Source organism: Sylvia atricapilla, chromosome 3, assembly GCF_009819655.1.
Source record: "Sylvia atricapilla isolate bSylAtr1 chromosome 3, bSylAtr1.pri, whole genome shotgun sequence".
In the NCBI taxonomy this organism is placed as follows: domain Eukaryota; kingdom Metazoa; phylum Chordata; class Aves; order Passeriformes; family Sylviidae; genus Sylvia; species Sylvia atricapilla.
In genome coordinates, this window is record NC_089142.1 from 205,564 (window position 1) to 221,222 (window position 15,659).

The following is a 15,659-nucleotide window of genomic DNA, read 5'->3' on the forward strand; positions in this document are numbered from 1 at the left end:
CGCCAATGGCCGGTGGGCGGGGCTCCGCGGTGCGTCACACAACAAGGGGGCGCCCTGCGCGAAGGGCCATAAAGGATGGGGAATGGGGCGGGGCAACTCCGTGCACTAGCCAATGAGATAGCGAGAAGGAGCCCTCAGGGTCGCTGATTGGTCGGTGGGCGTGACTCAGCCTATATAAACTGCTGGATGCGCCAGGGCCCCTCGTGTAGAGGGGCAGGGCGATAATTGTGGTGGTTTTGAGCGTGCGCGGCTTTATTTGTACGGGTGGCCACCCGCGGCACCGGCTGGCAGCGGCATCACCGGTCCCAAATCCGCTGTTCCTTAGGAGGAGCCTCGGGGCAGGTCGAAGCCACCGGCGGGCCGTGTACGTAGTCCCGGGGCGGAGCGGGCCGCGGTGCCGCTCTAGCCGCGCCTCTATGGTCGGCGCTTCCGGTCGCCGAGCTTCCGGCCGCGCGACTTCCGGTCGCCGCCCGCCGGTGCGAGGTCCCGCCGCCCCCGCAGTCCGCCCGCGCCCCCCGGTCCGGTCCGGTCGTCGCCGACCGAGGCCGCCGCGGCCGCAATGGGCGCCTACTTGTCGCAGCCCAACACGGTGAAGAGCTCCGGGGACGGCGCCGGGCTCGGGCCGCGCCCGCTGCACTTCGGGTTCAGCGCCATGCAGGGATGGCGCGTCTCCATGGAGGTGAGGGGCTGAGGCTGGCGGCATCCACCGCCGGCACTCCGCGGGGTCCCGCGCCCACAGGCCCCGGCGGCGCCGAACGGCGAGGGGGTCCGGAGTTCCCGGTTACCCCCTCCCTCCCGAGGCCGGGAGGGGCGTTTTTCCTCGCCCGGTGCCGCCCCAGCCTTTCCCGAATTCCACACGGCAACCGCGTGTTCCGGCTCCGGCGGGGAGAGTCCCCCCGTGTTGTCGGGGACACGTGCGACTGAATAAATCCCGGCGAGAGATGAGGAATTCGGGGTAGAAAACGACGGGAAGGAGCGTTTGGTGCTTGGGGTGAAGGGCTGAGTGAAAGAAAGTGGGAAATTCTCAGGGGAGATGCCTGGTGTTCTCCCCTGAAATGAAGTGTCGGGGTCTTGCTGCGCCTCCTCCCTCTTTTTATTTATTTATAGGAGAATCTGTAGGACGGATTCTCCTGGCTACTCTCGGTCTCCCGTTGCCAGTCCTGGCTTTGCTGGGCTCATTGTGAGTAGATGAGCTCCCAGCAGAGCCACACGTGGCTGAGGACCCGGGTGTTTGCCCGAGTTCCCCCAGGGCAGGAGGCTGCAGGAGCTGCTCTTAAAGCTCTTGGTTGGTGTGAGGGCGGTGTGGGGCTGCTGGTCCTGCAGCTCTGGGGACCTCAGACCCTCTGTGAATAGCAGTAATGTGCTGGGTTGTTTTCCCTTCTGGGCAGCCAGTAAACAGCTGAATTCGGTAAGGGTGAATCCTGGTCCCTGCAGCCACCCCAGGTATATCTCTATGTTTGGTTTGTAGCCCGTGGCTGGTTTGGAGAGGATGTCCCATTCAGGCTGTCAGACGTTGAATTTTTGCTGTTATAGGCTCACAAGCCATTTTGTCAGACACTCCACCACTTCTTGGAGTGGGACAGCAACTGTACAGGTGACAAATCAGTGACCAGAGGTGTTTCCTCCTTCCTGTGTGTATGAACCCTGACCTCTGGTTCTCGGGGCAGAAGGTGCAGAATTGGTGCTGAGATTCACTCAGGGTCTGTGTGGGGCTGGCTGAGAGTGTCTGAGCTGGCCCTGGCCATGGAGGGGGAGCTGCTGGCACAGGGACATTGCTGGGGCTCTGGCTGTAATCTCAGAGGTGATTAACGTGTGTGTAAGCAGCTAAAAGCAGGCATGGCTCTTTGCACAGAGCTGGGATGGAGGAGAGCAGAATGGGGCTGATTTCAGGGTGAGCCCCCTCAGCCCTCCACAGCTGGGACATGGCTGTGGCCTCCCTCACCTGGGGGCTGTCACTGGTCGTTTGCAGAGGCTGGGCGAGGCCCCAGGCTGCAGATGTGGCTTTGCACTGCCTTGCCTCTGGTTTATCTGTGCTGGCAGAGGCAGCACTGAGGACATCAGTGTGGATGGGATTTAGTTGAGTTCTCCCAAGAAACAAATAGGTGGCAGGAGTTGAACTTGCTGCAGATTGCTTTCTGAGCCTGATGGGAGAGAAATGTGTGTTTTGCACAGAGCTGAGCAGTCTATTTTCTTGCATTCCAGCACTCTGTCTTCTGCTCTCTGCCTTACCTTGGTTTGTTTCTTCATTTTCTTCATGTTCAGTTGCACTTTTGCTCTTCTGCAAGACTTGGGGAGTCCTGAGCGAATGTTTGTGCTTAATGCTGTGGTTCTGTGTGTGTTGGTGAAGCCAGTCAGAGTGTGCACCTGGTGAGACTCAGGTATTTTGGGTGTAAAGAGCTTTTTGTCAGCTTGTACTTGGGTTTTAGGAGCCTTCAAGTGAGGTGGGGTGTACAGGGCTCTGAAGAAATACTGTAACTTAGTCCAGAGAGGTTACTTTGGGAGTAGGGAAATGTTTGGGGCAGATTAGGAACCCCAAGGACAAAGATACATTTTTTTTTTTTTAATTAGGTACTAGAAGCAACAAAGAAAAGGGCTGCAGTCAGTTTTACGGTCCAGAGGAGTGTTCTGGGATATAGTGGGAGGCACAGGATGTGGTTGGATGGGGCTTCTCCAAACTCTTTGCTGCTGTTTTGACTGTACCCCCACAGTGAGGCACCAACTCTGCAGCTTCATTCTTCTCCCAGGCTTAGAACAAAAGCCCTTGCTTCAACAACTGCAAGGCTTTGGTTCAAAATGTGGAGATTTGTTAAGTGAACTCTTGGGTTAATTTATTCATTTGCTTACACGTTTCAGCTGAATTGAGTGTTTGATGCTTCAGACACAGTTTTTCCAGCCCTGTTGTACTAACCACTCAGGTGACTGGGGAGAGTTGGGGGGATCCCAAAGGCTGGATGGCAGGGAGCAGACTTATGGAAGCTTTGTGAACTCTTTCAGCAACACAAGATGACAGTCACTCAGCTCCCTGAGCAGGGCTGGGGGCTGGGCTGGATGCTCCCAGCTGGCAGCACATGGAGGTTTGGCTGCTGTGCTGTGGCCTTGGCAGTGCCAGGGCCTGGCTTTGCCCTGTGTGCAGAGCCAGCAGCACTTGGAGCAGGGCAGAGCAAGCCCCATGTGCCCTGTGGGAACTGAGCCCTCCTGCCCATGTGCCAGCCCTGCCCATCTGTCCCCTTGGTTTAGGGGATCAGTGACAGGACAGATCAGGACAGGCTGCAGCAGGGGCTCAGCAAGGGCAGCACAGACTATTTTTAGTGCCAGTGCTTGGTTTCTTCCCCAGCAGCATTTGCATCTCTTTAATTTCACTGCTGTTTGGTCACCTGGGACTTATCCCAGTTGTTGTGTTGCGGGCTCACTGTCTCACTGGCGTCTGTGAATGCTCAGAAAAGTGAGCGCTAAAATGCTGCTGCTTGGTTTATCCCCATTTTCATTTGCTCTCTCCAGTGAGGGCTGGGGAGATTTTCTGCATTACCATTCAGTCGTGGCTCATTTTGAACTCAAATGGTCACTTGCCTGTTCAGAAGCTCTTTCCATCCCAGTGCCAGCAGCCCCATTGCAAGGAGTGCTATATAAACCCAGACCCTCACTGTTCCTGTTTCCTGAGCAAGGAACCAAGTTCTCTTTTTACAAGACTCTGGAACTCTGAAGAGTGAAGAGACCTTATCTGAGGTGTCATACATAAAGCAGCAGCAGAGCTCAGTGATTGCTGGGCTGTGATCTAGTTGTGTGTGTGTGTGTAAACTTTGGAATATTGCATGGACACATCCAGATATCTGAGACTGCTGTCTTGGAGTAAGCACAGTGTTTTGGGGCAATTGTAGCAGCTTTAAGATGAACCACAGAAAAGATCCCATTGTTGAACATATCACAGGATGGATGCGGTCAGGAAGAACATGACCACCAGTGTGTGGGATGTGTCAGGGGGTGAGGGGTGAAGGCTGGGCCTGGAGGAGTGTCAGGTTAGCTGGGCAGGGAAGGGCTGAGGAGAAGGTTCAGCCTCAGCTCCAGGCTCTGCCTTGACATAGCCAAGGTGGGTTTTTTGCCCACAGGGGAAGGATTTCAGGCACTTGGCTGTAAAATGACAGGGCTGCCTTCCTCAGAGCTGGAGAGCTCATGGAGGGAAGGTCTGTGCACTGCGCAAGGCTTGTGCTGCTCACCCCTGTGCTTTGTCCAGAGATGGGAGTGGAGCTGGGGAAGGGTCTGGAGCAAAAGTCTAATGAGGAGTGGCTGAGGGAGTTGGGGAGGGTTCAGCCTGGAGGAAAGGAGGATCAGAGGGACCTTCTCAGTCTCTACAGCTCCTTGACAGGAGGGTGCAGCTGCGTGGAGGTCACAGTTGTCTCCCAGGGAACAATGGACAGGAGAAGAGGAAACAGTCTCAAGGTGTGCCAGGGCAGGTTCAGGTTGACTGTTGTGAGCAATTCCTTGATGGAAAGGTTTGTCCAGCCCTGGCACAGGCTGGCCAGGGCAGAGGTGGAGTCCTCAGCCCTAGAGGGGTTTAAAAGCCCTGTGGATGTGGCACTTGGGGGCATGGGACAGCACTTTGCACTGGGAGTGCTGGGGCAATGGTTGGGCTCAGTGGTCTCAGAGGGCTTTTCCAACCCAAACAGATTTGTGTTTCTCTGATTTTCTGTGTGTCTAATGCAATGCCTGTCATTCCAGACCTTTGCTCTCTCTTTCAGGATGCCCACAACTGCATTCCCGAGCTGGACAGTGAGACAGCCATGTTCTCTGTCTACGATGGACACGGAGGTAACTGCCCCTGCCTTGCTCTGGGCTGCCCTTCAGTGTGGCTGCTGGGGCATCCTGCTGTTGTTAGCAATTCTGCTCCTGGATGGGAGGCGTTTTCTTTGATAGATACCATCAATGGAGGTTCTGAACCTCTGTGGGGTTCTAGAGGGAAGGTCAGGGTTTGATCTGGAATTGAAATCAGGTTTGTATTCCATCTTTTATACCTTTGAGAATGGCCCTTTTTGTGGTGGATAAGCTGGGCAGGAGAGTCACAGAAGAAAAAGTGGTAAGAAAAGTCACCTGAGGTGGACTGTAGGCAGTGTGTTCTAGTGGTTACCTAAGGAAAGAGTGAAAATCAGAACAGGCAGATCCACTCCCTCTAAGGGTTCCTTAAACTGGAGAATGCAGCCATTCCATCCTGGAGACGTGCTGGAGTCTTCTGGATGAACTAACTCTTCACAAATTTGTCTAACTGCATTTTAAGAAGGCTTCTATGTTTGGGGATTGTTTGCACTGTGCATTTTGCATAGAATCGTTATTTGAAAAAGATATGGTTAAATGTGCTTCCTGATAATTTCACTGCAGTATCCCCAACACAAGGAATGAGTGGAGAGTCACTCTGGTAGTACCTTTCACTTTTACTGTTTTGGAGTCCATGTCTCTTATTCCAGTCAGAGGAGTCCTAGGCTTGTCTCTGCTTGTATGACTGGATATTGCTATTAAATATTATTGCTAATATTATTGTAGAATTTCTTCTCCCAATATAATTTAAGAGCCCAAGATTCTGCTGTTAAATCTTGCAAATTATTTTAATTTTGATCATCCTGAGTGATCCATCATGTTTTACTGATCTCTTTTCCTGCTAATTTATGTAGATGTTGAACAACCTACATTTTAAGCTCTCCCAGTGGCCATCCTCCATTCTGAAAACTGCTCCTATTTAAACCTCCCTGCTTCTCTTGTGGCAGCTTAGTACAGAAAACATTTGATGATTTATTTGAAAACTTTTGAAAATCTGTGTGCAGTAGATGAACTAAGCTGCCTGTTTCTTCCTGTTCATTGTCTCTGTAACAGTGTCCAGTTTGTGACCGTCACTGCTGCACACAGAGCAAGCAGCTCTTCCAGAGGTGTCATCTCAGTCTGAGGAATGTGTTTCATGTCCTGAAATTCCTTTTTCCCTAAACTTCATCTTAGAGTGTGCAGAGACCCACGTGGAGCAGTCACTGATTTCCTGAGGGCATCTCTGAAAACCTGGGGGTGATGGGTTGGTGCTGAGAGCAGAGAACAACAAGGAAATGGGATGTAGGGATCAGGAGTGACTCACCTCAGAAACTGTTTGTGTGTCAGGCAAAAAATAAAGATAAGGAATATCTACCAAAAATGGGTCAAGAATGAATAGTATCAAACCATCTGTTCTCCTCTGAGCTCAGTGTGTTGGTTTCTCAGCTGCCAAGGTCTTATTCCATGTGCTGAGTTTTAGAGAGACTTTGGGCACTCATGACATTCCTTTTAGTACAGGCCATTAAATATTGTGTTTGGGGTTATTAAATACAGTAGGGAGGATTCAAGATAGGCATTAGGGAAAGGCATGGAATAATGGCAAAGCCATGGCTATTCCACTGTATGAGTTTCTAACTCCTCTTTCAGATTTCTAGTGACTGAATCTCTACAGCTCTTCCCAGACAAACCTTATCAGGAAGGATATGAATAGGGTTGAGTCTGACTTATAAGAACAGCTTTTGCCCATCCCCTACTATTGTGTGATTTTATTGATGCATTAGTTCTTCAGTTTGAAGCATTTTCTCAGGTCTCTCCCATATAAGAGCAAGTTTTTGGGTGGGAACTTTGCTAAGCTTTATTAGCTGGCAGTGCAAAAACTGAGTTTAGCTTCTCTTACATACCTTGCTCATCTCTCAGCCTGAAACTCTCCAGTAAGCTTCCTCCTCCAGATAGGTTGGGAAAAGTTTTCATAACTGTCTTATTTTGAAAAGGGTGAGTTTGGGGAGTTTTTTAAATATTTGCATTTACCATTCCATTAATCAGATTTTCTCTTGTTTCCCTCTTGTGGACAAGCCTTCCAGTGTTCGAAAGATGCTCCTGGGCCAGTTTTTTGCCTTCCCCAGCTTCTTTTTCATGTGCTCTGGCCTCTCTGCCCCTCCAGATTCTGGAGGATGATATCTGGGCATTCTGCCCCTTGAGTGGGGTCAGGGAGTGTTTGATCAATCTCTATTTCTGTCTACTTGTGCTATAGCTTTTCTTTTAATAATATGTCTTCATTGACATGTATCTTGCATTGCTCATCTGTCTTGAGGTTTATTTATCTCTCTTTGCTATTTGCCTTTTCACTATTGTGAAAAAGTTATTACTGCTGTTACTGTTTTAGACTTCTGTCGACTCAAGGGTTTCCTGCCTTTTACTTTTCCAGTCCATTCCCCAGTTCCACAAGAGGTGGGCAAGTGGCTGGGTGGTGCTTAGTTGGAGTTAAACCACAACGGCCCTTTCTTGGCCCCCACGATGGGGCTGGTAATGGATAGACCAGAGCAGGTCAGAGGGGATTTGTGTTAGCAGGTCACAGTGCTGGTTCAGGTGTTCAAGATCACTTTACCTGACCCACACCATCCTCTTTTCTGTGCTGTCCCTGTTAGAGGCTGCTGTTTGCAGCTTCTGCAGTGATTAGTGGTGTTTGGCTGAGAGATCTGTTATTCAAACACTGACCTTGAGCCTCATCTGGCATTTGTGCTCTGCTCTGAGACCATCCCTGTCCTTCAGGTTCCATCTCATGGAGACAACTAACAATTTTTCACCTTCCTCCAAGAGTTGTTTTTTTTTTTTAAGAAAACACAGAATGGCCATGGCCTCACAACCCTCACAGGCAAGACATTCTTCCTAATATCCCGTCTGACACTGCCCTCTGTCAGTGTGGAGCCATTCCTCCTTGTCCTGTCACTCTAGGCCCTTGTCAGAGGTCCTGTCCAGTGTTCCCAGGTCAGACCCAGCCTTTTCCCTGGATCTGTACCATGGAATGCTTTGCAGCACTGTGTAGCAGCAGCTGTTTCTGTTCTCTGTCAATGGCCAGATCCCTTCTCTGCAGGTGCACTGGAAAAAGCCTTTGTCTGTCCTCCCAGATCTCCCCACTTCTCTGCTTCCCACTGTGTTCCCTTTGCTGGACTCACAGCTGGCTGCTGCTCTCCTCTTTTCTTCCCTTTTTCCATTTCCTCCCCATTCCCTCACAGAGCTTTGCTGCTGCTGCACAGTCTCTGCTGGGCTCAGAGAAGGGCAGGGGAGTTGGGATGTGCAGCAGGAAGATCAGGAGTTGTGTGGCTGGTCCCTCCTGTGTGAAAATGGTCCTGTAGCCCAAAGCAAAGGAGCCCCGTGGCTCTGGCTGTACCTACAGCCCCTGGTGCAGGGAGTCTGTCATGCTGTGCCCAACCCACCCACACTGCTACTTCTTTGTCCTGTGACAGGGAATGACTGGTCCAGCACAGCCTCAAGATGTTCCTGGACCCTGCAGTAGGACCTGCCTGCAGCTTGCCCTGCTCCTCTCCCCCTTTCTGTGCAGTCATTTCACTTGTTTCTCATAATTTTTTCTTCTTTGTGAGATGTGAGCCACGATCCCATGTCCTACACTGTTCTTTGTTCATATAAAAACCTCAGTGACTAGACTGATCTGTTACAACTCACACTACTTTCTTGCTCTGTTCAAGATAAACTACAGAAATTCATCATCCCTCAATGTTTACTCTTCCTTCTCTCTCAATAACACCTTCAGGATCCAAACCAATGCCTCCCATGCCCTATCCCATACCTGATACCATTACCTACCAAGCTGTGAGAGTTTCTGGCTTTTAAAAATATCTCAGCTGCTCTAGGACAAGCACTTGACTTGAGCTGTCTCTCAGTACTGCTCATTCCCTGTGCTCTCAGCACCATGTTCTGGCTGCTCTTTATCTTGCTGTGCTCTTTCCTGTACCAAGTGACTGCCCTGTCTCCTGAGAGGTTCATCTCAGATCTCATTGCCATTGGTCTGGAGCACACACTAGAGGGCAGAACACTTTCTGTGTGCTCACTGCACTGTTGGTAATGCTCCAATAGAACCTGCAGTGAGCAAAAGCTTCCCTTCTGCTTTCACTGACATGTGAAATTAAAGATTTCCAGGTGGGCTGGACCTAAAGACTCGGCCTAAATGTCCCTGTGGGCCTCAGCTCCCTCTCAGGAAGTTCACAGCATTGGCTAGACCTGGTGGCTTGGAGCTCTGAGGTTTGCCAGGGCTGTCTCCACATCCTACTGGGAAGGTGTGAGCAGGATCCCCTCATTTAGCTGCTGTGTCACTGTTCTGTGTCTGGAGCAGCCCTGGCTTGTGTCCCAGGATTTACCTCAGGAATTCAGCTGCTCAAGAGCAGGTTCTGTCTGGAAGGATCAGCCCCTTTAAATAGTTTCTGCTCTTTTCCAGGGGAAGAAGTTGCCCTGTACTGTGCCAAGTACCTCCCTGAGATCATCAAAGACCAGAAGGCCTACAAGGAAGGCAAATTGCAAAAGGTGAGGAGCCAACTCTGCCCTGGATTGAGTGAGTGACAACACAGATGAAAGCCCTTGTGTCAGCACCCAGGTGGGTGTTAGTTGTCCAGAGAGGTGATGGAGTCTCCATCCTTGGAGCTGTCCAGAACCTGTCTGGGCATAATCCTGACTCTGGGTTTCCCTGCTGGAGCAGGAGACCCCTGTACATCCCTGCCAACTGCAGCCATGCTGTGAGCAGTTACAGTGAGCAGGCTGGAGGAGACTGGATTGCCCAGAATGGCAGGAGGACATCCTCTGGGGAAAGGGCAGCTGTCCACTCATGTCTGTGTTCACACACAGGCCCTGGAAGATGCATTCTTGGCCATTGATGCCAAGCTCACCACAGAGGAGGTGATTAAGGAGCTCTCTCAAATGGCTGGGCGGCCACAGGACGATGAAGATGAGAAAGAGAAAGTTGCTGATGAAGATGATGGTAAGTCAGATGCCACCAAACATGCAGACAAGGCTGCAGCTCCAGGACAGGGATGTAGAGCAGCAGGGTCAAGTCTCCTTGGGCACAAAATCTGTCCCAGTTTCTCAGTTTAATTTTGGCTGAGTTGAGCTCCTGCCCCTTAGCATTGTCCATGCTTTGGGTTGGTGCTAGGGGAACCTTATTCATTTGTGAGCTTAATGCTGTGGATAACAAAACAGCCTTGTCACCATTTTGTACAGAGCTTCCTCCTTGGGTTGCAGGGTTCCAGGGTATGTCAGGAGCTCTGGGCTCAGTTGTGGAAGGGGAATGATGTGGTGTGCAGTGCTTAGCTCTCCCTGGCTGGTAGCAGCCACCAGCTGCAGATAGGATTGAAGCAGATCCTGGTCTCTTCAGCAGTTCTTCCCACAAAGAAGCAAGTGTTTGCCAGCCCAGGAGGTGTTTCCTGGGGTGGAATCCTGTGCTGCTCTGGCTGAGTGCCTTGTGACCAGCCTTGAGGGAGATGCAAGGTGATCCTGTCACCTTGAACAATATGTCAGTCTGGAAACGCTGAATTTGTTGCTTCTTTTTCCCTGACGGACAGGGATGAAGTGTGTGGGTAGTTGGTTGGGTTTTCTTTCTTTTTGTTCCGTATTTTCAGGAGCATTTGGGCTCTCTGTGTTTGTATTCCTTATGGGATTAAATAGCAAAGCAACCTATATGCAAAGGGATGTCAGTAGGGATGTCAGGATGTCAGTAGCAGTGGTCTTTGGCCCATGGTCACTGGGGAAAGTCATCCCACTTTCTGTCTAGTCCCACGTGGGAGAAGGCCAAAGCTGTCCTCTCACCTGTTGTACCTGTCCAGATGACAGCTGGTGGGGATCCCTGGGGTGTTTCAAGCCCAGGTGGAGCAGCTGTTCTCTTGTTCCCAGCCCCAGCATGAATGACCAAACCTGCACAGGGAAATGGTGCCTCTGCTTCCCTGCAGCTCCCAAGGAGCTTGGCCTTGGGAAGCACACCTAATGTGAACACTGTGTTACCAGCAGCCCTTAGGCCTGATGTAAACACTGTGGTGCTGTCAGTCGGCCAGGGAGCACTGGGTCTGGGGCAGGCTGTGCTGTGGCCAGAACTGTGGCCTTGCTGTCCCCATCCTGCTCACCTGCAGCATCTGGGAGCTGTGGGAGGGCACAGGCCTGGCTGTGTGCTCAGAGTCACTCAGTTCACTCTGCCAGCAGCAGCCTCAGCTGGGGCAGCTGACCACAGCACCCAGCGTGGTGGGTATCCTGCCCTCTCACCCTCTCTGTCCTTGTCCCCTCCCTCTTCCGTCTGCAGTGGATAATGAGGAAGCTGCTCTTCTGCACGAAGAAGCCACAATGACCATCGAGGAGCTTCTCACACGTTACGGACAGAACTGCACCAAGAACCTCAAAGCCAAGTCTGTAGCTGCAGCTGGGGATAGCGCTGTGGAGGGGACAGGCAAGCAGCATGATGGGGAGTCAAATATGAATGGAGAGGCTGACCCAGGGGAGCTTCCCGACCACAAGGAGAGGAAGAACGGGAAGCCAGACGAAGAAATCACGGGTATTTCCTCCACCTCAGACAAAGCCAGCGCTGGAGGCAACAGCCCTGCTCTGCAGAAGCCTGAACTAGGCAAAGGTGACGAGGCCGTCACCTCTTCTACTGGGGAGGCCGGGCCCTCCTGCTCCTCCACGGGAAAGCCCCAGCGCACAACCAAATCCAAATTTTTTGAGGACAGTGAGGATGAGTCAGATGAGGTTGAGGAAGAGGAGGAAGACAGTGAGGTAGGAAACAGCACTGGAACAGAGTGGCCTTCTGGCTGGGCAGAATGCATTGTTTATGGTGGTACTTGAGACAAGCCTCTGGCTCATCCTGGGTGTGTTCCTAGGAGCAGGTGTTTCAGGCTGATCCTTTGAGGCCATCCCATGGGAATGTTTGGGATTGTTGAGCTAAGGACACACCCTCATCCTGCAGCGGCCATAGCTGATAGCCCTTGGTCCTGCTGCATGCACCATCCCTTCATCCACTGCCTCAATGACACCAGCTGCTCTGGCTGTAGCCCTCACGTGTGGGGGACACGTGGCAGGTCACCTCACACCTCTGGGGGAACTGACCATTGGTCCCCAGGATGGAGGGGCCAGCGGGGGGACTGCACCAAGTGCCCTGTGTCACTCCTGTGCTCTCTCCTTTCTTGTAGGAATGTAGTGAGGATGAGGACGGTTACAGCAGTGAAGAGGCAGAGAATGAAGATGATGAAGATGACACTGAAGAAGCGGAGGAGGATGAGGATGAAGAGGAGGAAATGTTGTTACCGGGCATGGAGGGGAAAGAAGAGGTGCACACCCTGGTTTTGTGTTCGGCAGCTTAGTGTGGAGCCAGGGGCGCTTGGGAGACTCACCTGGGGGTTGTTCCTGTTCAGTTGGGGATAGAACACCCTGTGCACTCTCCTGGGGCTGAGGGAGCTGCTGACAGGCTGGGTTTGTGCAAAAGCTGAGGGATGGGCCTAGGTCTGGATGGCAGGTTGGGATCAAAGAGGCTGATCCTGTTGCTGGACAGCAGGTGCTCAAAGCAGTGTGGAGGGAGAGCATGGGGCAAGAACAGGAGGGCACCAGTGCTCCAGAGCACAGCATGACTCCTCCCTGGGCCGGGGCTGTGGCTCTTCAGCCCGTGAGAACGTAGTGAGGCAGGCCAGGCACCAGGAGGTCAGGTGAAGGGAGGTGGCTTCCAAGGTGCAAATTCCTCCCTTTGGGGAAGTGTCCTGACCTGAAGTGAGGATGTGCTCAAGCCGGGCTGGGGTTGGAATTAGCACATTAGAGCAGAGGTACAGACCTACGGCACACTAGAGAATCCTGATCTACCACACTGGGATGGAGGTGTAGCCTAACGCTGCCCCTCAGTGAACACACTCCTGGTGTTTCCCACTTCCCTCAGCCTTTCTCCGTTGTTCCACGGGTGCTTATGGGGTGCTTTGGGATCTGGGACACTGCTGGGGCCGTGCAGCTGGTGCTGGTTCCCTTACTGACGGGACAGGGAGGCAGAACTCTGACCAGAAGTGTCTCCTCAGCCCGGCTCGGACAGCGGGACCACGGCGGTGGTGGCGCTCATCCGCGGCAAGCAGCTGATCGTGGCCAACGCCGGCGACTCGCGCTGCGTTGTGTCCGAGGGCGGCAAGGCCGTGGACATGTCCTACGACCACAAGCCGGAGGACGAGGTGGAGCTGGCCAGGATAAAGAACGCTGGGGGCAAGGTCACCATGGACGGGAGGGTGAACGGCGGCCTCAACCTCTCCAGGGCCATCGGTGAGCAGGAGGGGGGATGCTGGAGGCCTGGTGCCTCAGGAGAGAGTGCTGCTGACAGCTACTGAGGTGATGGAGCAGTTCTGAACGGGAGGAGTGAAACCTCTTCAGTGTTTGATGGGAGATTTTGGGCTAATTGGAGAAAACGGCTGTGAAACAGGTGGACAGCAGTGGAAAGCAGCACCTGACACAGCCCTGGCTGTTGTGCCAGCAGCTGGGTTCTCAGAAACCACCTCATATAAATGTCCGCAAAACCAGAGTGCTGCCTTTGGAACAGGACTTTCCCTGCTTACTGAGTTATTGATGAATCTTGGTATGTTGCTTCCTGGAGACCTGGTCTCATGGCAGTTTGGGCCCATTTCTTTATCTGAGTGTGTACAGAAGAACCCAAACCACTGAAATCATTATCTTAGTGTAAAGATATAAAAACATCTCTAGGATGGAAATAAGGAGTTTGTCTAGGGAGACACTGGCATTCCCACCTGCTATTTTGTGGTGGCCCTGGAAGTCCATTCATAGGATGATTCCTGATAAACTGCTAGCCACAGCTGAGGGCATTTTCTCAAGTGAACTTTGAATCATAAAATGAACCCTGGAGTGGTTTGGGTGGGAAGGCACTTTAAAGCTCAAACAATTCCATCCCCAGCCATGGGCAGGGACACCTTCATTAGACCAGGTTGTTCCAGGGCCCATCCAGCCTGGCCTTGAACACTTCCAGGGCTGGGGTAGCCACAGCCCTCTTCAGAGGTGACAGGTGCTGTGTGCTATTGGCCTGGTGTTGGTTGCCCCAGGAGGTGGGGAAGGTGCACTTGGGAGTAGAAAGAGGCTGAGCTGGCCAAGATCCCTCTTCCCTGGGCTTGCCAGAGCTTACACGTGGAACCTGCAATGGTTCCTCTGCTTCGTGGCCCACAGCCTGACCCCACTGGGAATGCCCTGTGGCAGGCCAGTGCTGCTCCCTGTCCACGGCAGGCAGCACTGCCTGTGCCCACACATCTTCCTCCCCACCGCAGGGGATCACTTCTACAAGCGGAACAAGAACCTCCCTCCAGAAGAGCAGATGATCTCTGCCTTGCCTGACATCAAAGTGCTGACAATAAACGATGACCACGACTTCATGGTCATTGCCTGTGATGGAATCTGGTGAGTAGGGTGGGAGCTGTTCTGCTCCCTCAGAGGCTGGGCCTGAGGAAGGCCTGTTGGACACTATGATGTGTGTTCCCTTTGCCTGCCTTTCTGACCTGTCTGCTGCACAGGAATGTGATGAGCAGCCAGGAAGTGGTGGATTTCATCCAGTCGAAGATCACCCAAAAGGATGAGAACGGAGTCCTGCGGCCACTCTCCTCCATTGTAGAAGAGGTAAGATCAGGAGCTCTGCTGTTCCCCCATGTCCCAGCTGCGTGCCTGCCTCTGCCCTCCCTCAGATGGGTTCCCTGGGCACTCCAGCCAGTGTCTGAGCTCTGGGGTGCTGTCCAGCCAGAGGAGTTTCTGCTCATTCAGAAACCTGGGGCTGCTGAGGCCATTTCTGCCCCGTGTCTACTGGGAACAGATTTGACTCCTCCTGGACAGGTCTGCCTGGCAGCCACTGGGCCATTGTCAGGTGCTGGAATGGCCCCAGCGCCCCGGGGTGGTCCCGGTGTGTATCTTTGCTCTCTGCTGACTCACCCTGTCTCTCCCAAGCTGCTGGACCAGTGCTTGGCTCCGGACACCTCAGGGGACGGCACGGGCTGCGATAACATGACCTGCATCATCATCAGCTTCAAACCCCGGAACACACACCCACCTGCTGAGAGCGGGAAGAGGAAACTGGGGGAGGCAGCACCAGCGGAGGAGAACGGTGGGGACAACACCAAGAAGGCCAAACTCGAGTAGCAGGGCCCACCTGGGGACTGGGCCGTGCTCAGCAGACTCTCGTTTCTTACCCATGCTGAACTCAAGACTCCAAGTCTTGTCCTTTTTTTAGCCTTAGCAGAGGCCTTGTCTGTCCGTGTCCTGGTCGGGGGGTGGGGCGGGTGTGGTTAGCAAGGGCATGTCGCACTGTTCATCCGTAACCATTCCAGAGGGAGCCGGGCCGGAGCCGCGCCCGGGGGCGCTGCGCCGCACAGGCCGTGCTGAGGAGGAGGAGGATGTCCCCCCATTGTCTCCATGTGGTTGTTGCCATTTCTGTGCCTGTGAATTTCTGTTCGGAGGGAAGAACTTTTTCACTGTTGAGGTTTTTTTAATCTGCACCCGATTATTTAAGGCCCTTTCTGTTTTTATTTGTGAAACAATCTGGCGGTGGTGCTGCAGCCACGCCGTGTTCGGTTGTACACTTTCAATCAATACTTTTTTCAAACTAAAAGACTGGAAAATACAGGTGTGGTCTTGGTCCTTGGTTCTTTCCTGGAGAGGAAGGTGGGGTGGGGAGGAGAACATTTGTTCCTGTGGTCTTGGTTCACTGCAGGGTTTTGGCCTGTGGCTCCCAGTTTCCCCAGGATGCCTTTTCTGGGGAGTCTCATAGACTAAAAATGATCTCTGGAGAAAGTCTGTGACCTGTGACTGCTCAAGGGATAGGGGTAGCAGTCATGTCCCTGAGCTCACCTGCCTATAGCACCCACAGAGCT

At 52.7% G+C, this 15,659-nt stretch overlaps 1 protein-coding gene across 5 annotated transcripts; it reads left to right on the forward strand.

Annotated features, from left to right (window-relative positions):
- The first annotated feature begins 197 nt into the window (after positions 1-197).
- Positions 198-15,409, forward strand: PPM1G (protein phosphatase, Mg2+/Mn2+ dependent 1G). Of its 5 annotated transcripts, none has more exons than XM_066314484.1 (10): positions 198-679; positions 4,734-4,803; positions 9,233-9,318; positions 9,637-9,769; positions 11,078-11,547; positions 11,961-12,098; positions 12,828-13,062; positions 14,070-14,199; positions 14,313-14,415; positions 14,737-15,409. In XM_066314484.1, exons 1-10 carry the CDS (start codon positions 560-562, stop codon positions 14,926-14,928), a joined length of 1,677 nt encoding a protein of 558 aa, XP_066170581.1. In that variant the 5' UTR covers positions 198-559; the 3' UTR covers positions 14,929-15,409. The 5 variants fall into 5 exon arrangements, with proteins under 5 accessions (XP_066170581.1, XP_066170585.1, XP_066170583.1 ...); XM_066314486.1 differs by having other exon boundaries at positions 201-364; XM_066314487.1 differs by lacking the exon at positions 198-679 and adding an exon at positions 702-1,180.
- The last annotated feature ends 250 nt before the right edge of the window (positions 15,410-15,659 follow it).